Genomic DNA, 27,377 nt, shown 5'->3' with positions numbered 1-27,377 from the left:
CAGTTTACAGAGAATCTATTTCCTTAACACAGTAATGTGGGGGGAAAGGGGCTAGACAGAACCAAAGCAAAGAAAGTAAAAGTTAGAGTCCCCTCTCCTACCTAACCTTTTAGCACCTCCTGGCACACTAACCAAAATACAGATGGTGGTCTGCCCAGGTCTTACCTGGTGTGCATAGACAGTAAATACTACAGGTTATGTATGCCTGCAGGCCTCTTGCCTAAACACTCCCAAGGTTCCTTCTTCCCCCCCTGGGAACAAACACAGAATAATTACTAACATAAAGTGAAACATTTCAATAATCAAAAACACTGAGTCCTATAGGGACTTAAAAAAATAAAAAAAACACTATGCTCTACCTCAGAAGTAGCAGCTACAAAATACCTTCAACATAACTGTCACTGGGGAAAGAACCAACACAGAACATCAAAGAAGCCCTTCTTTTGATAAAGGAACACTGGCTTTTATCCAGCTGGAGAAGGAGTTGGTAATTGAAAACAGCTGTTTCCCCTGACGAGAGAGGGAGGGTTCAGAGCTCCAATCACCGATTGGGCCAACCAATCAGCTGCTTAAAATCCAGGAAGCCTTCCTGAAATACACACACACAAACACATACAAAACAAAACATCCAAAACACAGAAACTGGGGAAGGTAACATATGTCTTTCCACTACTGGCCATTCTGGTCATTGACCATTATCCTCCTGCTCCATAACATAAGAACTGACACCCATATTGTTGCTTCACCAACTTTTTCTCAATTTCGTCCACACTACTCGCTGCCCTTTCCGACCTCGAATCTGTATGTCAGACATTTACTAGCCTTTAGTGCTGAGCATTAAGCAACATTTGGGGGTGGGTGATCACAACCAAACTGACAGGATGCACATACTGCCACCTATCATTCTCACATGCATTCCATTTTCTCAATGAATATTCTAAACCTATTTACATTTCTGGTCCTTAAACTGTCCGTTTTCTTTTCACAGCAATTTGCATGTTTGTTTCCAACCCAATGGATCGACAACTAATGTGCATTTATTCAGATGCAATTACAGGAAAAGCAACTCTTTCCATTCAAACTGTGGTTTCAGGCAAACTATTGATGTAGCTAGCATGAACAAAGCTGTTGCATGATTGCATATCCATTAGAGAAAACACTCATATTTCAATAATAGCCTACTATCAAGTAAGTGACTATCTAATATGCATATTATTGCTACTACGGTTCTGTCATCAACATGATTTTGACGAAAAAGTGCGAAAGGATATCCGGTTCGACCGGAAATCTTATATTTGGCGTTACTGCTGAAAGATATGGCTGCATACATTGTATTAGCCTGCTAACTCGACGTTTACGTTTGACATAAGCTTAATTCTTCGACCAACGTTTTGATATTGTATGATAACAAGCAAGTTATATCGCTTCTGTAGACACAAAAAAATCGTTAACCATGTTAACGTCTTTCTGAGTTTTGTAAATCACGTTAGCTACCAAGCTATACAAAGGAGAAACCAGTTAGCCAGCTACTAGCCTAGCTAGTACTAGGTGGCTAGCTAGTTTAGCTCCTTACGAAGTGTTTTATTGTTATTTTGTTACCAGATAGATTTTTTTTAAACATAGCTGGATACATTTGCTGGTGTTACAAAGAAAAAGCCTCAATGCCCGAACAAGGCCCAAGGATGAATGGTTTTTCCCTCGGCGAACTATGCTGGCTATTCTGTTGCCCGCCCTGTCCCAGTCGCATCGCATCCAAACTAGCCTTTCTCCCTCCCGAACCCACGTACTCCGTACACACCGATGCTAACGGGACGAGTAGCCTGCATCTAACCGAGCGAGCAGACTGGCAGTACTCCCAACGCGAACTGGACGCTGTCGAGGTGTTCAACACCAGAACCAGTCGGGGAAACCGACTGGGTTGCATGTTTGTACGATGCGCACCCAACAGCCGGTACACGTTGCTCTTTTCCCACGGTAACGCAGTGGACTTAGGCCAAATGTGTAGTTTCTACATCGGCCTCGGTTCGAGGATAAACTGCAACGTCTTCTCGTATGATTATTCGGGCTACGGTGTCAGCAGCGGGAAACCGTCAGAAAAGAACCTGTATGCGGACATCGAGGCTGCCTGGCAGGTGCTAAGGAACAAGTGAGTATAGCACTAGCCTATACAGCCAGTGTCAACAAGCTAACATGCAAGCTACATAGCTAGTTGGGTTTATTGTATTGGGCTTTGTTAGTTAGCTAACGTTTGCTAGCTACTGTACTCCATTTCTATGCCCCCCCCTCCATATTTGGTTGCTATGACAACCACTATAACATGCCTACACAGCTTTTTTATTTATTTGCCTACACAGCTGAGAGCAGTGCATTAGCTATTCATTTATATGGCTGAGAGGACTGTTAACATTAGGTTCTGTGCACACGTTTAGGTGGTAGTTAGTTGCATAGTGATTTGATACTTCGCACATATTCAATTGATTTTGTGGCATGCTACTCTAAACATGTCCAGAAGCTTCCATGTTTAAACTTTGATGATCTGTGCAGGCCAGACAACTTCTCTTGAAGTCCACACTGGAACTTTAAACATGAATTTACAGTAGTTTGTCTTATACTTAATCAGGTAAAACCTTCTGAATGAGTCCAAAAACATTGATCTTCCAGAAATCATAAAAACAGGTTTGACTTGTCTCCTCTTTATGCCGAGGATGGAGAGCTTTAGTTATAAACTAGCCATAGCAGATGACACTAGCTTACTAGCCCAGCTATGAGATGCTTATGGCAGTGTCAGGGCAGGACGGACTGCATGGCGGGCTGTGTCATTTTAGTAGCTAGATTAGAGACAACCGCCAGCTTCCTTTCCTTGTTTACTTGCTCTTTATTCTGACAGGCTCTGTCTGTCTGTGGCCTCTCTTCCTCGGTGCGCACTGTCACCGTGTCCGTTTCCATCTTGTGCAGCTGTGTCTGTAACATTTCACGTAAACCCTGTTTCTTGTCTGCGTCGAAGTAGAGGTCCTTGTACCTAGCATCAAGCAGGGTGACGACACAGTAAAGAGACTCAGAGAGAATGCCACCGAATCGCTTGTTCACAGCCTCGAGTACTTTTGCAAGTTTTAACTGCCGATACAGACTGTGGGGTTTGGTTGAGCAGGCCTTTCAATGCCATGACAGAGGGTATCCCATCTGCTACATACGCAGTTGATTAGCTTATTTCTTGAGTCCGTTCGAATGGCACTAGGAGTGTGTTCATGTTTCAAACATGTTCCCAAAAGCCATTGAAATGGCAGCAGTGGTATGAGAACCAGCACATTCTTGAGCATGCAATACGGCTTTCCTCAGTACGAAATCCTTTTCGTCCCACTGTTGCTGTCAGACTCAGCATGCTCATGGGGCTGACATCGCTGGTCCAAATGTCAGCCGTGAAGCTAATGGCAGTAACATGTCAAGTAACTCATAGATGTGAGTTTCAACAATACTGTGTAACTCTGGTAGGGCAACATCTGAAAAATAGCGCCTACTTGGTAGTGTGTACCGGGGCTCGACCAGTAGGCGAAAGCCTTCATCATCCACGACAGAACGGTTGATTGTCAAGGGAAATTAATTCCGTTATCTTGGCGTTAATGGATTTTGCCTTTGTCTTGTCTCGCTGAAATGTCCTTACTCTTTCAAATGACTGCTCGACTTGAACTTGTTTAGTTGTTGGAAGTCTGTGCTTAGTATTTTTCAGATTTTGTTCTGTGTAGCACTGTTTTTCGTGGCGTCATTACGTTAGCTAGGTATGCACGTCAGCTTTGACATCGGTTTTGCATATCGCCGTTAAACTAGACATCGGGCCGATGCTGATTGTGGCATTTTTAGCTAATATCGTCCGATTCTGATATGTTCACGATATATCGTGCATCCCTCATTTCACTAGCTGACCAATCTCACAATGTGTGTTAAGAACTTCTTATGGCTGCAATCCCGTTAGTGAAAGTGCAGGGCGTCAAATAAAAAAAAAACTTAAATCTCATAAAAATTCCTCAAACATACATTATACCGTTTTAACCTCTTGAAACTCTGGGGGCAGTATTTCATTTTTGGATGAAAAACGTTCTCGTTTTAAACAAGATATTTTGTCACGAAAAGATGCTCGACTATGCATATAATTGACAGATTTGGAAAGAAAACACTCTGACGTTTCCAAAGATATTATCTGTGAGTGCCACAGAACTGATTCTACAGGCGAAACCAAGATTACATTTCAAACAGGAAATGCCCCAGATTTTGGAGGCGCTGTGTTCCAATGTCCCCTTATATGGCTGTGAATGCGCAAGGAATGAGCCTACACTTTCTGTCGTTTCCCCAAGGTGTTTGCAGCATTGTGACGTATTTGTAGGCATATCATTGGAAAATTGACCATAAGAGACTACATTTACCAGGTTTCCGCCTGGTGTCCTCCGTCGAAATTGGTGCGCAATCTCCAGCTGCATGCATTTTTCCATGTCGTTCAGAGGAGAAACCAAACTTCCACGAATGATATCATCGAATAGATGTGTGAAAAACACCTTGAGGATTGATTCTAAACAACGTTTGCCATGTTTCTGTCGATATTATGGAGTTAATTTGGAAAAAAGTTTGGCGTTATAATGACTGAATTTTTGTATTTTATTTCAATGCTTTTCTTGTTTTTGTGAAAATGTTGCGTGCTGAATGCTAGGCTTAATGCTATTCTAGCTATCAATACTCTTACACAAATGCTTGTTTTGCTATGGTTGAAAAGCATATTTTGAAAATCTGAGATGACAGTGTTGTTAACAAAAGGCTAAGCTTGAGAGCCAATATATTTATTTCATTTCATTTGCGATTTCTATTCATGAATAGTTAACGTTGCGTTATGGTAATGAGCTTGAGGCTATAATTACGCTCCCGGATACGGGATTGCTCGTCGCAACAGGTACTCTTGTTGTTAATCCCACCACAGTGTCCGATTTTCAAATATGCTTTACAGCGAAAGCACCACAAACGATTGTTAGGTCACCACCAAGCCACAGAATAAACACAGCCATTTTTCCAGTCAAAGATAGGAGTCACAAAAAGCACAAATAGAGAAAATTAATCACTAACCTTTGATCTTCATCAGATGACACTCATAGGATTGATTACATGTTACGCAATACATGTATGTTTTGTTTGATAAAGTTCATATTTATATAAAAAAATCTGAGTTTACATTGGTGCGTTACGTTGACTAGTTCCAAAAACATCCAGTGATTTTGTATAGCCACATCGATTCAACAGAAATACTCATCATAAATGTAGATGATAATACAAGTTATACACATGGAATTATAGACATACCTCTGTGAGAAACCGCTGTGTCAGATTAAAAAATAAAATAAAAAAAATAAAAAACTTGATAAAAAAGCTAACCATGCAATGATCTGAGACGGCGCTCAGAAAAATAATCAAATTAGCCGCCATGTTGGAGTCAACAGAAACCAGAAATTACATGATAAATAGTCCCTTTGATGATCTTCATCAGAATGCACTCCCAGGAATCCTAGTTCCACAATAAATGCTTGATTTGTTCGATAATGTCCGTTATTTATGTCCACGTAGCTACTTTTGTTAGCTCGTTGGGTATACAAATCCAAACGCTCATGCAGGTCGAGCATTACTTCGGACAAAAACTTCAAAAAGTTATATTACAGGTCAAAGAAACATTTCAAACTAAGTATAGAATCAATCATTAGGATGTTTTTTATCATAAATCTTCAATAAAGTTCCAACCGGAGAATTCCTTTTTGGTCTAGAGGAGCAACGGAACACAGGTCGATATCATGTGGAATGCGCGTGACCAGGAAATGGCTCTCTGCCAGTAACCTGACTCATTCAGCTCTTATTCCAGTCCCACAACACAGTCAAAGCCTCATTCAAGTTTCTAAAGATGGTTGACATCTAGTGGAAGCCATAGGAAGTGCAACTTCATTCATATCCCACTGTGAATTCAATAGGGCCTGGGTTGAAAATCAACCAACCTCAGATTTCTCACTTCCTGTTTGGATTTCTTCTCAGGTTTTTGCCTGCCATATGAGGCCTGTTAGACTCACAGGCATCATTCAAACAGTTTTAGAAACTTCAGAGTGTTTTCTATCCAATACTAATAATACTATGCATATATTAGCGACTGAGGAGCAGGCCTTTCACTCTGGGCACCTTTCACCCAAGCTACTCAATACTGCCCCTGCAGCCTTATTAAGGTCTTAGGAATATTTTAATACATTACTCTGCATTTTCTTGGAACCATTAGTGTCCCTAAATGGTGAAATAAGCTGTGTTAATGAAATCGATTCATTCTATAGGCTACATTTAAGTGACTCCAGGCTTGATCACTCAAGTGTGAGTCTTTACCATTCATTGTCATCAACATCAATGTTCAGCTGATAGCCTACCCTCTTTTCCCCATGTCAATCATGTCTTTGGGCCACACTGGGTGGCAGGTAATGGTTCAGAACATTGGGTCAGTAACAGTAACAGAGAGGTCATTGGTTCTAATCACTGAGCAGACTTAGTGAAAAATCAGTCTGTACCCTTGATCAACCCCCCCTAACTCCAATTGCTCCTGTAAGTCTGCTAAATGACTCAAATGTAACAAACTAGTTTGCAATTTGTGATGAGTGGGTGTGATGCCTTAATAAATAGGCCTATGCTAAAATATAACTAGCTACAGAAGCAGTTTGTACAGTATGTTATACATTTCTACATGTGTATTCTGAAAGTACATGATTTGTATATGGTGCTTTTTATTTGTATCACCTGTCCCCTGAAAGGTCTGTGCACGGTCCTGCACACCACCAGTGTTCAACAAAGGAATAGGGGCCTTGGACTAGCTCCTTTTTGTTATTTCCAACCGTTTTCAAGCTACCTTTTTCTTATTGGGCTATTGTCGCTTGGCAGCAGTTGTCAAGCAAAGTGGTGTCAAACCAGTTTCCCTGGACTTGTTTGACACAATCAGCCTTTTCAGGAGAATTTCAGCCGTAATTGAGTGAGCAAATGAATGGCTCTATAAAGTGGGCTGTTGCTGCCCTGACGTGCTTCAGGAGAAGCCAGTGTGACACATTGAGAGCCTGCCTTCAGTGCCTGGTGATAAAGCCCCCTTCAGTCACAACGGCCTGGTGATAATGTCCCCTAGTGTAGGAATGCACGTGTGTTTGCAATTGTGTAAGCCTTTCATCATTCCTCTCTTTTAAACAGCAGTTTGAGTGATACATGTTTGCCTGCCTGTAGGCAGGACTGTATCATTGTCAACTTCCCACCACTATTTCAACTAGTTTAATTTGCATTCTATTCCGCTGCCTTCCGATGGGTAATGGGTAAGGAGCTTCTCCATCATAAACCTCACAGCCAACCTGTCTTGGGGGTCTGCCACCATATTTGTTATATTGTGTGTATTGGACTTATCAGTTCAGTGCAACCAACCGTGTGGCATCTTTACCAGTGTTGCAGCCAACTTCACGTCATTCAATGCTCTGTGAGCTTTCTTTGGCCTTATTTTGTAATACAGCTATGATTACAGAAGAACAAATGACTTCCACACTGTAATTCATTTTGTTTGCTCGCTGTCACACACTGATCAATAATCCTCACGCTGAACCTCTTCCCTCAAATGAACATGAATTAAAAATAGGCTCACAGAAGAATAACACGTACTCCAGCCAGGCCATCTCATCTCCCATTCCAAACATGTCTCTAATTAAAACTGGATTTGACAGATTGTCTGAATGCCATTGAAGGGAGAGCCTTTAACAAGTCCTCCTTTTGGGCATTAAACATGAAAACATTTCATTATGCCCTGACCCTCCTGAGCTGCCTGCCCATGCATGAAAACACTGTTAATCATTCCTCTCTTTGGGGTGGCCGGCGTACCTGCGGAAAAGATGTATGTTTATTCAATATCTTTTTAATCACATTTGGTGGGAAACCATTAAGATTGTGCCTGGAAACAAACACGTGCGCACGCACACAACCCATTTGATTTCTTAGAAATGAAATAGGCCTACCTCGGGCTACTCTCTTGAATTGGACAAAGTTGACTAGTGTTCAGTTATTGAGATGGCTTTATCAATACTGCTCATTAACGGCTCACTTGATGTGGTGTCTCATTCCTGTTGAGAGGTTATAAAGCCTCCGCTGAGGAGAGCCTATATCTCCCAACCACCCTGCCTGTAACTCACTGACTTCACATCCCTCGGATGCCGTTGATTTAAAGGGATTGTTAACCAAAATATCAGTCTGTCTGCAGGTTTTAGACTTAAAGGGGGCTGTTGTGTCGATCCCACTATGTGTTCAGAGAGATCCGCCTCAGGCCTCAGTCCCATTTGAATTGGAAAGATTGTCAGTGGCATCATATTATTCCATTTCATTAAATGGTGCCCATCTTTTCCACTGTTTGACTTGAGACTGTTTTTTAGGTATACGTGAAGGAATCTCATTCTTTTATACATGGGTGGGTGGTGAAGTAGGCCTATCCCTTGAAGCAGGGTGCACGTTTTGATTCTTGCCCCTGCACTACACAGCTGATTCAAATAACCAACTCATCAAGCTTTGACTATTCGAATCAGCTGTGTCGTGTTAGGGGGGAAAAACCAAAAGGTGTAGTTCGGAAACCCTGCCTTGAAGTATGCCATGCAGTTAGTTGGCACTATTATATAGGCTATAGGCTAGGCCTAGGTTAGCCTACATAATGAGACCAATATACTAGGGCTGGACGGTATACTGCTATTGATGCACGGACCGGTTTGGGTATTTACTTTACTTTCTATAACGGTATTTCAGTGTTTTGGTTTGTTAAATGTGATACGCCACTTAGTTTTTCTAGTTTACTCCACTACTTGAGTCGTCTCGCTCCCTCTCACCAACCCCGCGTCCTGTCACTCAAGGAGTGCAGTTGTTGATCGACCATGAGATCATTTGCTGACTGTTCACTCTTCAGTCTGCATGATCAATGCACAGATGCAACAATATGTTGATGACAATGATGCTGCTTTCCACTTCGCTTCTTAATATAAATCCACAAATGTACTTTATAATGACACCTAGTTTGTATATCTTACTGTCTGCAAACAGTTTGTCTTTGCTTAGCAAGTTGTGGCTACAATAAATTGTTAGCCGCTAATTTCTAGTTAGATGAAATGTACTGAGTCAGCGAAAACGTAGCTAGCTGATACAGCCTGATACCTGTACTGGTGTTGGCATAAATCAGAGGGGAATAGGCAAAGCATGAATATGTTAACTACATGAAGTAAGATAACATTTTAATGTAACCAAAGATTATAGGGTCCCACTCTCCTGGGAAACACTGACCAACAATTTGGTTCCTACCTTGTCGCAATAACGCCTCCATTGAGAATCTATTAGTATTGTAATTCCTAATTCTATGAACGCCTCCATTGAGAATCTATTAGTATTGTAATTCCTAATTCTATGAACGCCTCCATTGAGAATCTATTAGTATTGTAATTCCTAATTCTATGAACGCCTCCATTGAGAATCTATTAGTATTGTAATTCCTAATTCTATGAACGCCTCCATGGCCTTTTCATTCCGTGTCACGTCAAACAACACTATTATTCATTCATAGTGGAGTTTGGAGTGTGACTGTTTGAGGTTGTGGACAGGTGTATTTTATACTGATACGTTCAAACAGGTGCCATTAATACAGGTAACGAGTGGAGGACAGAGGAGCCTCTTAAAGAAGTTACAGGTCTGTGATGGCCAGAAATCTTGCTTGTTTGTAGGTGACCAAATATTTCCACCATAATTTGCAAATAAATTCATTAATAATCCTACAATGTGATTTTCTCGGTTTTTTTTTTCTTCTCATTTTGTCTGTCATAATTGAAGTGTACCTATGATGAAAATTACAGGCCTCTCATCTTTTTAAGTGGGAGAACTTGCACAATTGGTGGCTAACTAAATACTTTTTTGCCCCACTGTATGTGACACGTATTGCCAAAATAACCGGCAAGCCCTGAATGACAGGTCGCCATTGTGTTGTGAGACGAGCCTGATGCTGCTGCTCACCTTGCATCGCTCACCGGGATATTCTCTCCAAGCTACATTCATATTCATGTCATGTCAGTTGTTTGAATAGGCATGTGCAGGCCTCCGTCCTCGTGCATTATACTGTTTTCAACACCGCTACGGGCAGTCACAACATTAAGGGACAGATTCCTCGAATGGCATTGCTATCAGAGGACAATGAAAAGAAAGCAGAAAAACCCTCCTTTATTGGTTTCATTCTTTTATTACTACTTGTCTTTCTCTGCCATCCCTCACTGTTGCCGGGGTAACGCTGGCGGGAGTAGAGGCGTGCCCCGGCATAGATGAAGTGTGGTTTCCCCCATGCCCTGAGACGAGATTACTGCCCCATTTAGAGGAGATGGTTGAATGCTAGGGAAGGGCCAGGCACAATATCCCCAAGCTTCCAGAAATGAGTTGGTCTGTTATAATACCCTACCTGTAGAATCAATTCAAATCCAACTTTATGTAGGCCTTCTGAACATGAATACATAGGGTTTTGCCAGCTGAACATGCAGGTTACTCAGTGCATTAAAAGTACTGATAAGAAAGTACCAAGTCATCAAGCTTTGATTATTTGATTCAGCTGTATAGTGGTAGGGCAAAACCCAAAACGGGCCCCTGGGGGGGCAGGACAGAGTTTGGGAAACCCTGAGCAAGTACACTAGTTTTGTGTTGGCCTGGGTCACTTGGCGCTCTGCCCAAAGGAGTGCACTATAGGAAATGAGGTGCCATTTCAGACTTATAAACTAATATACGCCTTCTGATTTAGACTGGTCTACCTAGCTAGCACAAGATGGGCTACCTCAACCTCCCTGGCCTTGCACATCTTCTCTACACCAGCTCTAGTCACAACCTCACCTGGCCATGCACATCTTCTCTACAGCAGCTCTAGAGTCACATCTTCTCTACACCAGCTCTAGAGTCATGTCTTCTCTACACCAGCTCTAGTCACAACTTCACCTGGCCATGCACATCTGCTCTACACCAGCTCTAGTCACAACTTCACCTGGCCATGCACATCTTCTCTACACCAGCTCTAGTCACAACTTCACCTGGCCATGCACATCTTCTCTACACCAGCTCTAGTCACAACCTCACCTGGCCATGCACATCTTCTCTACACCAGCTCTAGTCACAACTTCACCTGGCCATGCACATCTTCTCTACAGCAGCTCTAGAGTCACATCTTCTCTACACCAGCTCTAGAGTCATGTCTTCTCTACACCAGCTCTAGTCACAACTTCACCTGGCCATGCACATCTGCTCTACACCAGCTCTAGTCACAACTTCACCTGGCCATGCACATCTTCTCTACAGCAGCTCTAGAGTCACATCTTCTCTACACCAGCTCTAGAGTCATGTCTTCTCTACACCAGCTCTAGTCACAACTTCACCTGGTCATGCACATCTTCTCTACACCAGCTCTAGAGTCACAACTGGTTTTGTGGAGGAACCCTCCTTCTTTCTTAACATGCACATAAATAAACAAGCTAGTGTATGCTAATGTCGCTCATTAGTTCTCACACAGCCCCATCATTTAGGCTTAGCCCCATGCTGCACGTCTGTTTACGTGCAGCTAATAACATTGCACTAAATTATTCATTGGTGGGAGGCTTAGCTTTATCAATCCCGCTGAATTAATTTGACCCTTTTCCCCACCCATAAAGCATGTGAACATTGAACCATATCCACGATGGGATTAAGTCATTACGGCAAAATAATTGAAAACTATTTAGAAAAGGGGTCTGGAATGTAAGTTGTGCCCAGTTTCTAATCCTCCACAGCTGTCGACATGTTATGGGGATTTGGGACAAAATCAAACACTCACTGTCATGTTGGCAGTGTCTTCTCAGAATCCCTCAGGGGTGCATCATGGTCTCTTAGTGCTCCAGGGACTAAGGACTAGACAGAGCATAGCCCTACACCAGTTGTTCCATCCTCCAGAGGGGATGTGCTTTTTTAATGCTCCTTTTCTACAAGCATTAAGGCTTAACACCATGCCCCTTTTTGTTTTCAGGCAAATAGGGTCAACAGGCCAAATGGTTACAATGTGGGTGAAGCACCAGGATGCTCCCTCAGGATGCTCATCCTGTCTCTTCCCTGTTCCCTTCCTACTGTGGTGTGGTCTGGCTAGCCTCATAGCTATGGCTGGTGCTCTGTGGGAGAAGCAGATTCTAGTCTGGACAGTAGAGTACAGGCCAAGCTAAAGAGAGGCTGGGTTACAGTTGATGGTAATGCTGTAGGCTATTAGTATTAGTAGGCTGTAGGCTATTAGACCATGTGACCTGACATGGGAAAACTCCAGGCTAGCTTAAAGATATCCTTTGAAAAGACGAAACTCTGAAATCCTCTATACCATGCAGCACCCTTCCACCCCACGGGGGTGGAGTATCAATTTCAACGCAGCACCCTTCCACCCCACGGGGGTGGAGTATCAGTTTCAACGCAGCACCCTTCCACCCCACAGGGGTGGAGTATCAGTTTCAACGCAGCACCCTTCCGCCCCACGGCGGTGGAGTATCAGTTTCAACGCAGCACCCTTCCGCCCCACGGGGGGTGGAGTATCAGTTTCAACGCAGCACCCTTCCGCCCCACGGGGGGTGGAGTATCAGTTTCAACGCAGCACCCTTCCGCCCCACGGGGGGTGAAGTATCAGTTTCAACGCAGCACCCTTCTGCCCCACGGGGGGTGGAGTATCAGTTTCAACGCAGCACCCTTCTGCCCCACGGGGTGGAGTATCAGTTTCAACGCAGCACCCTTCTGCCCCACGGGGGTGGAGTGTCAGTTTCAACGCAGCACCCTTCCGCCCCACGGGGGTGGAGTATCAGTTTCAACGCAGCACCCTTCTGCCCCACGGGGGTGGAGTGTCAGTTTCAACGCACCCCCCATTTCCCCACGGGGGTGGAGTTGACCAGTTGCGTATGGTTTGAGCCTAGATGTTGATGGGCCTTTGTGCCTCATTTCTGTGCACTCTCCACAGCCTGTGACCAGTTGTCAGATCTGTCTAGGTGGTCTCTGCCAGGCTGTTTTCCAGTGAATCGTTTGAATCATGACCTGAGTAAAGACCTCACACTCCTGTGCCTCCCACTGATGGACATCTCTCCTCTTCTCTCACCTCTCCTCAGGCTGTCCACCTCAGTGCCTCAGGCATCCATGGACATATGACCTGACCAGTTGTGAACCTCCTCTGTCCTCCTAAGAGAATACTACTCATGCTGTTTAACAGTTGTTAATGAGCATCTTTAACCCAGCATGTGATAACCTGGTAATATTATTATTATTATTATTTATTATATTTATTATATTTAATATTATTTAATATTATATATAATATTATATTTATTATTTATTATTATTATTATTAAATAAGACATGGGGACAATGAATGACAATTGGTGCATAAGATGAATAGCTAGATGGAAACACAGGGCAATAGGCTGAAACGTGGCTAAAACCCGGAAACAGGGAATAACTAGTGAAAATAATCAAATAAAAACTCATTTACGACAACACAAAGAAAACAAAAACAGCCAATATACAGGAAAGGACAAAATGGTAGGAAATTAAAAAAGTAAAATCTCACATTCATTATTAATGCATTGAGAATGGCGAATGGGCTTGTAGAATGCCAAGGCTAGGTCTCGCTAAATGTCATCAGAAGTTCAAATTAAATTGTCTGTACCGACGAATACCCGAGGCCCTTGCCCCTTTGTCCTCTCCATGGAGCTTACATCCTTGGAAATGTTCTCTGAACACATTTGCACATACTGTAGGCTGCATCATGGTTTAAAGTGGCTTACTCTCCTCGTCTTCTCCTTCATCTGACAATTTGAAGGTTGATGGTACTATTGTTGATAGTGTCTACTTGGAATTCGCATGAGTACAAATGAAGGCAAGGAGACGAGAAAACGAGAGGAAACTACTTGAGATGCACGGCTGGAATTTGCTAAATTCTTAGGCAGGATGCTCTGAATAACAACCAATAAGATCCTCTCTTCAAACAAAAGTGCTCAACTCCAACCTTTTCTAATAAACTATTCTTCCAATTAAACATATGATTTATTGTGATAGAAAACAACAAAGAAATTCACTAGTATGGGTGAGCTGGTATTTGCAGTCGTATTTCCACAACAAGTTTGGTTTTGTGATGTTTCAAGTCCAGTCTGAGGATTTAATTCACCTCAGAGCTGGGGTGTTTTCAGGGTAAACTGTGAAGACTGGCAACCAGAGGGAAGTTTCTGCCTGAAAACATCTGGAAATGTTTGTTTTGGCTCCCATGAGCCGTTTCGCAAAACTAAGACTACTGTATATAAGGCGCTTTATCTCGCTAACACCCTTCTCTCGCGGCTCAAAACACTCTTTTAGTTAATGTCCAAGGCACTTAGGGCTTGCTTTCATTATTTCTGCTACCTGTTAACTCTTCTTCTGGTTCTAGTGAATGCTCGAGTTCAACTCGGTGCTGGCTTTTTGACTTCAAGGTTAAGAAGGTTGATTTCAAGTCTGTATATTTGGCATGCTATGATGATAAGTCTACTGTTCTAAGGATTCAGCAGCCCACAATGTAAGGACTTTTTGAGCGAGCACTTTGCAGTTTCTTGACTTGACAAGGTTTCCCAGTACAACTGCTTTCATTCTTGCTCTGCTCTCTCTCAGCCTAACTCTTTCTCTCTCACCATTTATGGTAAACAGTATGATGTGTACGGGGGAATGCAAACCTAGCCTATATATTGGGCTACAGTTTGTTGGTTTGTTATGTAGTGGACTTTCTTGAGGTCGATTCAGTGCTGGCCTGGACGTCAAGGTTGCCCTGTCGTTCTAGCCCCATTTTTCCATTGAATCTCACCAATGGATATTTGTTTATGGAAACATGGCATCTGCACTGGGCTTGACTCCTCTTTTGAATATCTTTCTTCCTCTCTAGTAGTTCTCTCTCTGTATCTTTCCTTCCATTCAGTGCCTCTGGTGTTTGGACAAGTGTTTTCACTGAACACTTTATTTTCCCTCACTCCACATGTCACTGCTTCTCCAAGCGGTGGGTTATGATCAATTCCCTGATTAGCATGGAATAAGAGAATGTTCTTGTTTTTGTCCAGTTTAAACGCAATTCCATTTCCTGTCCATTTTTCTCTCTCGAGCGAACAGCCCTTTTTCCAGTGATACTTTGGCAGTGGATGTCTTTTTAAATTCCACATCTGAAATCACAACTAGGTGTCTCTCTGACTTTTTGACCTGTTTATCTCAATGCCTGACCTTTACTCAGGTCAGGGGTCATTATTCCTCATGTTGGAGACCCACAAGGTTTGTTTCCAGGCATTTTTTTATTTTCTTCCGACCCGTTTCTAATATACCTCATTCAACTAGGCTTGAATATTCACTACATTGGTGTTAGAATGGCGTCTGATATGGTATGTTAATACTGAGCTGGAACTAAAATCCTGTACACCTGGTTGCTTTCTCCAGAACTGGGAGAACTGAGCCTTTGGGACTACAATAACAGCTGTGTCTGCAAACAAAGATGTCCAGCCTGTGATGCCTTAGCAGGGGAAATTAAAAGGGAAGTGAACTTGTCTCATCCTTTTAACATCCCTGGTTAATAAATGCCTGCATCAAACTTAAAGCGTCAATCAGCAGTCGAAACGATAACAAAGCGTTTGCTAAAAAGCTGAGGGATAGGGAAATGGAACCACTCTCAAATTAATAGACGACGCTATGGATGCAAGGACTGACCATCCATGATATTAAAATAATAGTTTTAACCATGTTTTAAGGTTATACAGTTTTTTGTTTTTACATTTACTTTGTTTACAAACATTGGAGTAAAGCTTATTTTGGGTTCTGATGGGGTAGGACAGTTGAACTAAGCACCTGAGGCATTTCTACATTATATTCTTTAAGAATCAGTGGGTCCATATTATTAATTTATAAGTCACATTTTTTGTAGCTACTGCAGCTTGCCTCTAAGGCCAAAACCATCAGCTTTTCCTCCTGGATGGAACAGTTAGATTTGGCTCGGGATCTTGTTATTAAAGCTCTCTTGGCTGACCGGCTGAAAAGAGAGGGGCATGTTGTTCACTCACTCCTCTGTTTCTGTGTTTATTTCTTGGTTACACTATTTTCCTCACTCACCTTCTTGCTCTCTCTAGCTGCCTCTCTCAAACACACACACATGGTAATTTGAACGATCGTGGGGCCGTGACTCGTGTCCTGTAATATAGGTATCTTATTGATACCGGCTCAGTTTCCTACTGTAGGCAGTTGGCTGCCTAGTGATTGCAACATTGGAATTGTCCGATGTGAATAGATGGCCACGATGTTTAGTTTCCAAGTGCTACTGAATAAGCTCATCTGAAATGCACCAATTACACATGATCCACATGACTCTTTCAATCTTTATACTATACATGACACGGCCGGCATATGGTCTGGTCTAGGGCAGCATCAGAACTGCTGGGACCAGGCCTGAATAACACAATTTGCCTCTAATTTTCTTGCATTTGCAGCAGACCTTTTCCTGCTCAAAGTGAGCCTCTGCTGTTGGAAGTCCAAACTGTCCAACTCCTTGGAGCAGCTTAATGTGCATCAGCCTCGTTACTGTGTCTTCGAGAAGGAGCGATCTGGAAGCCATCGGCCTCGTTACTGTGTCTTCGAGAAGGAGCGATCTGGAAGCCATCGGCCTCGTTACTGTGTCTTCGAGAAGGAGCGATCTGGAAGCCATCGGCCTCGTTACTGTGTCTTCGAGAAGGAGCGATCTGGAAGCCATCGGCCTCGTTACTGTGTCTTCGAGAAGGAGCGATCTGGAAGCCATCGGCCTCGTTACTGTCTCTTCGAGAAGGAGCGATCTGGAAGCCATCGGCCTCGTTACTGTGTCTTCGAGAAGGAGCGATCTGGAAGCCATCGGCCTCGTTACTGTGTCTTCGAGAAGGAGCGATCTGGAAGCCATCGGCCTCGTTACTGTGTCTTCGAGAAGGAGCGATCTGGAAGCCATCGGCCTCGTTACTGTGTCTTCGAGAAGGAGCGATCTGGAAGCCATCGGCCTCGCTACTGTGTCTTCGAGAAGGAGCGATCTGGAAGCCATCGGCCTCGTTACTGTCTCTTCGAGAAGGAGCGATCTGGAAGCCATCGGTCTCGTTACTGTGTCTTCGAGAAGGAGCGATCTGGAAGCCATCGGCCTCGTTACTGTGTCTTCGAGAAGGAGCGATCTGGAAGCCATCGGCCTCGTTACTGTGTCTTCGAGAAGGAGCGATCTGGAAGCCATCGGCCTCGTTACTGTGTCTTCGAGAAGGAGCGATCTGGAAGCCATCGGCCTCGCTACTGTGTCTTCGAGAAGGAGCGATCTGGAAGCCATCGGCCTCGTTACTGTGTCTTCGAGAAGGAGCGATCTGGAAGCCATCGACCTCGCTACTGTGTCTTCGAGAAGGAGCGATCTGGAAGCCATCGGCCTCGTTACTGTGTCTTCGAGAAGGAGCGATCTGGAAGCCATCGGCCTCGCTACTGTGTCTTCGAGAAGGAGCGATCTGGAAGCCATCGGCCTCGTTACTGTGTCTTCGAGAAGGAGCGATCTGGAAGCCATCGGCCTCGCTACTGTGTCTTCGAGAAGGAGCGATCTGGAAGCCATCGGTCTCGTTACTGTGTCTTCGAGAAGGAGCGATCTGGAAGCCATCGGCCTCGTTACTGTGTCTTCGAGAAGGAGCGATCTGGAAGCCATCGGCCTCGTTACTGTCTCTTCGAGAAGGAGCGATCTGGAAGCCATCGGCCTCGTTACTGTGTCTTCGAGAAGGAGCGATCTGGAAGCCATCGGCCTCGTTACTGTGTCTTCGAGAAGGAGCGATCTGGAAGCCATCGGCCTCGTTACTGTGTCTTCGAGAAGGAGCGATCTGGAAGCCATCGGCCTCGCTACTGTGTCTTCGAGAAGGAGCGATCTGGAAGCCATCGGTCTCGTTACTGTGTCTTCGAGAAGGAGCGATCTGGAAGCCATCGGCCTCGTTACTGTGTCTTCGAGAAGGAGCGATCTGGAAGCCATCGGCCTCGTTACTGTCTCTTCGAGAAGGAGCGATCTGGAAGCCATCGGCCTCGTTACTGTCTCTTCGAGAAGGAGCGATCTGGAAGCCATCGGCCTCGTTACTGTGTCTTCGAGAAGGAGCGATCTGGAAGCCATTGGCCTCGTTACTGTGTCTTCGAGAAGGAGCGATCTGGAAGCCATCGGCCTCGTTACTGTGTCTTCGAGAAGGAGCGATCTGGAAGCCATCGGCCTCGCTACTGTGTCTTCGAGAAGGAGCGATCTGGAAGCCATCGGTCTCGTTACTGTGTCTTCGAGAAGGAGCGATCTGGAAGCCATCGGCCTCGTTACGGTGTCTTCGAGAAGGAGCGATCTGGAAGCCATCGGCCTCGTTACTGTGTCTTCGAGAAGGAGCGATCTGGAAGCCATCGGTCTCGTTACTGTGTCTTCGAGAAGGAGCGATCTGGAAGCCATCGGCCTCGTTACTGTGTCTTCGAGAAGGAGCGATCTGGAAGCCATCGGCCTCGTTACTGTGTCTTCGAGAAGGAGCGATCTGGAAGCCATCGGCCTCGTTACTGTGTCTTCGAGAAGGAGCGATCTGGAAGCCATCGGCCTCGTTACTGTGTCTTCGAGAAGGAGCGATCTGGAAGCCATCGGCCTCGTTACTGTGTCTTCGAGAAGGAGCGATCTGGAAGCCATCGGCCTCGTTACTGTGTCTTCGAGAAGGAGCGATCTGGAAGCCATCGGCCTCGTTACTGTGTCTTCGAGAAGGAGCGATCTGGAAGCCATCGGCCTCCTTACTGTGTCTTCGAGAAGGAGCGATCTGGAAGCCATCGGCCTCGTTACTGTGTCTTCAAGAGAGCGCGCTCTGGAAGCCATCTTTACTCTGTTTTGGAGAAAGAATCCCTTCTCAGTTTCAGTGAAACGGGCATAATCAACAGAATCTGGGCTAGAGGTCGACCGATTATGATTTTTCAACACCGATACCGATTATTGGAGGACCAAAAAAGCTGATACCGATTAATCGGCCAATTTTTTTTTATTTTTAATTTAAAAAATATTTTTATTTTTTTGTAATAATGACAATTACAACAATACTGAATGAATACTTATTTTAACTTCATATAATACATCAATAAAATCAATTTAGCCTCAAATAAATGATACATGTTCAATTTGGTTTAAATAATGCAAAAACAAAGTGTTGGAGAAGAAAGTAAAAGTGCAATATGTGCCATGTAAGAAAGCTAACGTTTAAGTTCCTTGCTCAGAACATGAGAACATGAAAGCTGGTGGTTCCTTTTAACATGAGTATTCAATATTCCCAGGTAAGAAGTTTTAGGTTGTAGTTATTGGACTATTTCCCTCTATAACATTTGTATTTCATTAGGCTTTGACTATTGGATGTTCTTATAGGCACTTTAGTATTGCCAGTGTAACAGTATAGCTTCCGTCCCTCTCCTCGCTCCTCCCTGGGCTCGAACCAGGAACACAACGACAACAGCCACCCTCGAAGCAGCGTTACCCATGCAGAGCAAGGGGAATAACCACTCCAAGAGCGAGTGACGTTTGAAACGCTATTATCAAGCACCCCGCTAACTAGCTAGCCATTTTACTTCGGTTACACCAGCCTCATCTCGGGAGTTGATAGGCTTGAAGTCATAAACAGCGCAATGCTTGGCGCACAACGAAGAGCTGCTGGCAAAACGCACTAAAGTGCTGTTTGAATGAATGCTTACGAGCATAACCCTAACCCTAACTAGTGATTATGATTGATCGTTTTGTATAAGGTAAGTTTAATGCTAGCTAGCAACTTACCTTGGCTTACTGCATTCGCGTAACAGGCAGTCTCCTCGTGGAGTGCAACTAGAGGCAGGTGGTTATAGAGTTGGACTAGTTAACTGTAAGGTTGCAAGATTGCGGGCTGACAAGGTGAAAATCTGTCGTTCTACCCCTGAACGAGGCAGTTAACCCACCGTTCTAGGCCATCATTGAAAATAAGAATGTGTTCTTAACTGACTTGCCTGGTTAAATAAAGGTGTAAAAAAAAAATGTCCAAAAATATAGATCTCCGATTGTTATGAAAACTTGAAATCGGCCCTAAATAATCGGCCATTCCAATGAATCTGTCGATCTCTAATCTGGGCAAATGTTGCCCAGTCTGGGTGTACTTAGCTGGTCCCTGATGGGAACCTCACATCTTTTGCGTGAGTGAAAATAGAAACACATGAATTTCCCAGCAGCCTGAGGATTCATTAACCCATGCAGTTTATTTGCCTTTGAAGTTAGAGCATGTCGACTGGCATTTCTATCAATTAATAAAAAGCATTAGGCATTGGGCCTGCAACTTTTTGGCTGACTTTATCGGCTTTTCATTAATTTTGTTGGGTCCAAAAGCCAGCATTTTCTGGCTAACGGAAACCCTGGCGCACACCCTCAAACAAACACACACCCAATCGCACACCTCCTTCAACCCTCCGCCTCCTTAGCTGGGCCTAAGTCTACAGCGTAATTTCATGGGTAAATTTACATGCACCTGCTCACCTTCCACATATTTAGCCATGCCTAACTGTACCGCGTGTTGCGTGTTACATCTTAGCTTGTGGTGAGTTGTGTAAGCCTTTGATTCACCCCCATGCATTCCACACTTTCTTGGAGTTCTCAGAGTTCATTCTAAAAGGCCAAACAAAGCAGAACGTGATGTTGAGGGCAGTCTCAGCGAACACGTTGTACAGCACTCCCTTCCTCTCTGCCTTGCCTGCCTTTGCACGCACACACACACACACACACACACACGGGGTGCGCAGCTGTTTTGTCTCCTCTGCAACTTTCGCCATCAAAGGGGACTAGCCTTTCGAAACCTTTGAGGCCCAGCCTTTAGGTCACGTATCAAATATGTTTCCATTTTGTCGGGCAGACTTCACCGCATACCTGACACACAGCACCCCGAAGATCGGGTTCCCTGAGGTTTGCTTTCGCCATGGGAAAGCCTGCCAAGAGTGGAGGAGGAGGAGTGGGAGAATGAAATGTAGGGCTGTCCTCTCGCTACCTCTGTCCTCCACCCATCCATCCCTTATTTTTATCTCAATGCTCTGGCTTTAGTTTTTATAGGGCAGAACTGATGCCTGAAGTGTGTGTGTCAGTGTGCCCGGCAGACAGCTGCCCCGGCAGACAGCTGCCCCGGCCGCAGCACTGACAGCCAGGCTTTAAAGTGACATGATCCTCCCCTATTCGGCCTGCTGCCTCTCACTACGAGCCTAGAGACTAAGCTATATAGCAACGTAGCTTAGCTACATAGTGTATATATAAGTATAGCTCTGTACACAAGTCTGGATTTAACTACACAGCTCTCCTTTCACTGTGTAAACTCATCTCAACTCTAACTGATGTGCTGATAAGAGTAGATGTTTAATGTCAGTCGGATTTTATAAGGGTTAAGTATATCAGTGTTTGGTAAATAAGAATTACAGTCTCTAGAAGCTTATTTCATGACATCCTCTGTAGCTCAATTGGCAGAGCCTGGTGCTTGTTACTGCAAGATAGAGGATGCAATTCCTGGAACCATCCATACATAAAATGTATGCCAGCATGACTAAGTCGCGTCGGGCTAAAAGCCTCTGCTAAATGGCATGTATTATTATATTGCATTGTTTACGTATTACATTGTAAACTTTCTGTTATGTCGTGTTGTACAGTGATGTCATGTTGGGTTAGATAGGAGATATTGTCTCCTTCTTGTGCAGTGATGTTAGGAGGAGGTATCGTCTCCTTGTTGTACAGTGATGTTAGATAGGAGGAGGTATCGTCTCCTTGTTGTGCAGTGATGTTAGATAGGAGGAGGTATCGTCTCCTTGTTGTACAGTGATGTTAGATGGGAGGACCTATCGTCTCGTGGTACAGTAATGTTAGATGGGAGGTATCGTCTCCTTGTTGTGCAGTGATGTTAGATGGGGGAGGTATCGTCTCCTTGTTGTACAGTGATGTTAGATGGGAGGAGCTATCGTCTCCTTGTTGTACAGTGATGTTAGATGGGAGGAGCTATCGTCTCGTGGTACAGTAATGTTAGATGGGAGGTATCGTCTCCTTGTTGTGCAGTGATGTTAGATGGGGGAGGTATCGTCTCCTTGTTGTACAGTGATGTTAGATGGGAGGAGCTATCGTCTCGTGGTACAGTGAAGTTAGATAGGAGGTATCGTCTCCTTGTTGTACAGTGATGTAGTCTGGGTCAGATATCTCAGAGGAGGATGATGATGGTGGTAGTCTGGGTCAGATATCTCCTAGGAGGATGACAACGGTGGTAGTCTGGGTCAGATATCTCCTAGGAGGATGACGACGGTGGTAGTCTGGGTCAGATATCTCCTAGGAGGATGATGACGGTGGTAGTCTGGGTCAGATATCTCCTAGGAGGATGACGACGGTGGTAGTCTGGGTCAGATATCTCCTAGGAGGATGACGACGGTGGTAGTCTGGGTCAGATATCTCCTAGGAGGATGACGACGGTGGTAGTCTGGGTCAGATATCTCTTAGGAGGATGACGACGGTGGTAGTCTGGGTCAGATATCTCCTAGGAGGATGACGATGGTAGTAATCTGGGTCAGATATCTCCTAGGAGGATGACGATGGTAGTCATCTGGGTCAGATATCTCCTAGGAGGATGACGATGGTAGTCATCTGGGTCAGATATCTCCTAGGAGGATGACGATGGTGGTAATCTGGGTCAGATATCTCCTAGGAGGATGACGACGGTGGCAGTCTGGGTCAGATATCTCCTAGGAGGATGACGACGGTGGTAGTCTGGGTCAGATATCTCCTAGGAGGATGACAACGGTGGTAGTCTGGGTCAGATATCTCCTAGGAGGATGACGACGGTGGTAGTCTGGGTCAGATATCTCCTAGGAGGATGACGACGGTGGTAGTCTGGGTCAGATATCTCCTAGGAGGATGATGACGGTAGTAGTCTGGGTCAGATATCTCCTAGGAGGATGACGATGGTATTAATCTGGGTCAGATATGATGACGATGGTAGTAATCTGGGTCAGATATCTCCTAGGAGGATGACGATGGTAATAATCTGGGTCAGATATCTCCTAGGAGGATGACGATGGTAGTAATCTGGGTCTGATCTATTAACCTTATTTTGTTTCTTTCCTTTTTTTTCACCCACTTTCCTTCATCTCCTTGTCCACAACTATCGGTTTGTCTATCCCCCCCATCTTCTCTCTCTCTCTCTCTCTCTGTGTCCTAACCTCCTTCCTATCCAGGTATGGAGTGACCCCAGAGAACATCATCCTGTACGGTCAGAGCATCGGCACGGTACCCACGGTGGATTTGGCGGCGCGCTACGAGTGTGCCGCCGTCATCCTGCACTCACCTCTTATGTCCGGCCTGCGAGTGGCCTTCCCTGACACGCGCAAGACCTACTGCTTCGACGCCTTCCCCAGGTGGGTTATTATGGGGTGAGATGGTGAGATAGTGGGTCGGCGGAAATAGATGGAGTCTAGGGACAGAGGGATGTTGGATGTGTTAGCTTTCCTGGCCTGTTGTCTTTGACTGAATGACAGTTGATATACAGCCATGTGGCAAAGCCCTGATTTGGATTTTGGGTAGGTAGTGTTATCTCTCTCCTGCAGGGTGCTGAGGGAATGTTAACCTGTTGCGACGAGCAAACCCGGATCCGGGATCCTATTTATAGCCTCAAGCTCATTACCATAACGCAACGTTAACTATTCATGAAAATCGCAAATGAAATAAAATAAATATATTAGCTCTCAAGCTTAGCCTTTTGTTAACAACACTGTCATCTCAGATTTTCAAAATATGCTTTTGAACCATAGCTAAACAAGCATTTGTGTAACGGTATTGATAGCCTAGCATAGGATTATCCCTGGCATTCAGCATGCAACATTTTCACAAAAACAAGAAAAGCATTCAAATAAAATCATTTACCTTTGAAGAACTTCAGATGTTTTCAATGAGGAGACTCTCAGTTAGATAGCAAATGTTCAGTTTTTCCAAAAATATTATTTGTGTAGGACAAATCGCTCCGTTTTGTTCTTCACGTTTGGCTGAGAAAAAAACCCGAAAATTCAGTCATAACAACAGCAAACTTTTTTCCAAATTAACTCCATAATATCGACAGAAACATGGCAAACGTTGTTTAGAATCAATCCTCAAGGTGTTTTTCACAAATCTATTTGATGATAAGTCACTCCTGGCAGTTTGGTTTCTCCTCTGTTCAAAGTGGAAAAAATGTGCGCACCTGGAGATTGCGCAATAGTTTCGACGGAGGACACCCAGTGGACACCTGGTAAATGTAGTCTCTTATGGTCAATTTTCCAATGATATGCCTACAAATACGTCACAATGCTGCAAACACCTTGGGGAAACGACAAAGTGTAGGCTCTCTCCTTGCGCATTCACAGCCATATAAGGAGACATTGGTACACAGCGCCTCAAAAATCTGGCTCACTTCCTGTATGAAATGTAATCTTGGTTTCGCCTGTTGCATTAGTTCTGTGGCACTCACAGACAATATCTTTGCAGTTTTGGAAACGTCAGAGTGTTTTCTTTCCAAAGCTGTCAATTATATGCATAGTCGAGCATCTTTTCGTGACAAAATATCTTGTTTAAAACGGGAACGTTTTTCATCCAAAATTGAAATACTGCCCCCAGAGTTTCATGAGGTTAAGGTGCAGCCGTAGGTAGGTAGTAACTTGCCATGCTAGCTAGCTATGAAAGGTTGGCGGCTGGGCTCACAGACCTAGTGAAAAATAGGGCTCCCAGGTCTCGGTCTCTGGCTGGCCTCTATCAGATGCCTGTATTATCCATAGGGTTTGTATTGTGTCCCCTAGTCATATTCCATGAGCAGCTACTTCCTGTGCTGCTTTATTGTAAAGGGTCGGAAAACTAGAAAATAAGTCTTGGTTATCAGATGGAGAACAAGCTATTAGGATGAGAAATACTGTACATTTGGTGCAGGTGGGAGGAACAGATAGCATCAAACTGTTATCAGCCCTGACACCTGTGGAACAATGGCATCAAACTGTTATCAGCCATGACACCTGTGGAACAATGGCATCAAACTGTTATCAGCCATGAGATCTGTGGGACAGCGGGCAGAAGAGGAGGAGGAGGAGGGGGGGGAGGGGGAGCGAGCAGAAGTTGAATCTGCAAGTGGCTCTCCTAAGCTGGTACTGCTGTAGAGGACTGCTATAGAGGCCTACAGGTAACTGCCAAAATAACGGAAACACTTGAGTAAATGAGGGTTCTGTGTTCTCTGTTATGGTGTGGAGTGCATTATCCTGGCATGGTTTAGGACCTCTCATCCCCTTAGAGGGTCTCTGTTAGAGTGCCTTGCAGAAGTATTCATCCCCCTTGGCATTTTTCCTATTTTGTTGCATTACAACCTGTATGAAAGCTTCGTGGAATCTGTGTGGGTAGCTGGACAAGTAGGATGACTGACAGTGAAGGTGAACAGGTGAACGTGTCAGGTGACAGAGGAATGGATGAGACTGAGGCAGGAATTCCTTTAACCATAAAGTGGTATATTTACTGAGTAGTCTGTGCTGCATCACAAAGGAAACAGAATAACATGTATCCAATCAAACTCATAATCACAAAGATCAAGTCATAACAATCATTCATTATTAACATAATTAGGGAATTCAACAATCCAGTTCATTAAGAAGTCAATAGGAATCATCCTTGAGTCATTTATGCTCGTAACTATTTATCATAATCATGAGAAGAAGAATACAGTGATCAATCTATAATCCCCATTAGTTTGATATCAGAATCGATCAGTTCAGCAAACAATGACGTTTCATATTTCACCCTTTCAAGTGTCTTCGTGTGTACATGTAATTTCATTACATATTAAGCATATATCGATGGCATAATTGGCCTGTGATGATCCGTAGGGCCGTGATCATTGACCGTTCGTTCACATTACACAAATCAAATTTTATTTGTCACATACACATGGTTAGCAGATGTTAATGCGAGTGTAGCGAAATGCTTGTGCTTCTAGTTCCGACAATGCAGTAATAACCAACAAGTAATCTAACTAACAATTCCAAAACTACTGTCTTGTACACAGTGTAAGGGGATAAAGAATATGTACATAAGGATATATGAATGAGTGATGGTACAGAGCAGCATAGGCAAGATACAGTAGATGGTATCGAGTGCAGTATATACATATGAGATGAGTATGTAAACAAAGTGGCATAGTTAAAGTGGCTAGTGATACATGTATTACATAAGGATACAGTCGATGATATAGAGTACAGTATGCATATGAGATGAATAATGTAGGGTAAGTAACATTATATAAGGTAGCATTGTTTAAAGTGGCTAGTGATATATTTACATCATTTCCCATCAATTCCCATTATTAAAGTGGCTGGAGTTGAGTCAGTGTCAGAGTGTTGGCAGCAGCCACTCAATGTTAGTGGTGGCTGTTTAACAGTCTGATGGCCTTGAGATAGAAGCTGTTTTTCAGTCTCTCGGTCCCAGCTTTGATGCACCTGTACTGACCTCGCCTTCTGGATGATAGCGGGGTGAACAGGCAGTGGCTCGGGTGGTTGATGTCCTTGATGATCTTTATGGCCTTCCTGTGACATCGGGTGGTGTAGGTGTCCTGGTGGGCAGGTAGTTTGCCCCCGGTTGAGCCTTACGGTTGAGGGCGGAGCAGTTGCCGTACCAGGCGGTGATACAGCCCGCCAGGATGCTCTCGATTGTGCATCTGTAGAAGTTTGTGTGCTTTTGGTGACAAGCCAAATTTCTTCAGCCTCCTGAGGTTGAAGAGGCGCTGCTGCGCCTTCTTCACAATGCTGTCTGTGTGAGTGGACCAATTCAGTTTGTCTGTGATGTGTATGCCGAGGAACTTAAAACTTGCTACCCTCTCCACTACTGTTCCATCGATGTGGATAGGGGGGTGTTCCCTCTGCTGTTTCCTGAAGTCCACAATCATCTCCTTAGTTTTGTTGACGTTGAGTGTGAGGTTATTTTCCTGACACCACACTCCGAGGGCCCTCACCTCCTCCCTGTAGGCCGTCTCGTCGTTGTTGGTAATCAAGCCTACCACTGTCGTGTCGTCCGCAAACTTGATGATTGAGTTGGAGGCGTGCGTGGCCACGCAGTCGTGGGTGAACAGGGAGTACAGGAGAGGGCTCAGAACGCACCCTTGTGGGGCCCCAGTGTTGAGGATCAGCGGGGAGGAGATGTTGTTGCCTACCCTCACCACCTGGGGGCGGCCCGTCAGGAAGTCCAGTACCCAGTTGCACAGGGCGGGGTCGAGACCCAGGGTCTCGAGCTT

General features: G+C 44.4%; 1 protein-coding gene across 1 annotated transcript in view; it reads left to right on the top strand.

The window, feature by feature from the left end:
* Positions 1 to 955: 955 nt before the first annotated feature.
* The window catches only part of LOC110506889 (alpha/beta hydrolase domain-containing protein 17C), a 33,828-nt gene continuing 7,406 nt past the window's right edge, over positions 956 to 27,377 (top strand). The window contains exons 1-2 of the mRNA XM_090222859.1: positions 956 to 2,146; positions 23,320 to 23,499. Of these exons, the coding sequence (XP_090078985.1) occupies positions 1,662 to 2,146; positions 23,320 to 23,499 (665 nt within the window). The 5' untranslated portion in view covers positions 956 to 1,661. The remainder of the gene's footprint in view (positions 2,147 to 23,319; positions 23,500 to 27,377) is intronic.

The sequence above is a fragment of the Oncorhynchus mykiss genome, chromosome 26 (assembly GCF_057628025.1).
Source record: "Oncorhynchus mykiss isolate SJ-2025 chromosome 26, ASM5762802v1, whole genome shotgun sequence".
Lineage (NCBI taxonomy): Eukaryota > Metazoa > Chordata > Actinopteri > Salmoniformes > Salmonidae > Oncorhynchus > Oncorhynchus mykiss.
Note: the sequence above shows the minus strand (reverse complement) of the source record. Positions and strands in the feature narration are given on the sequence as shown.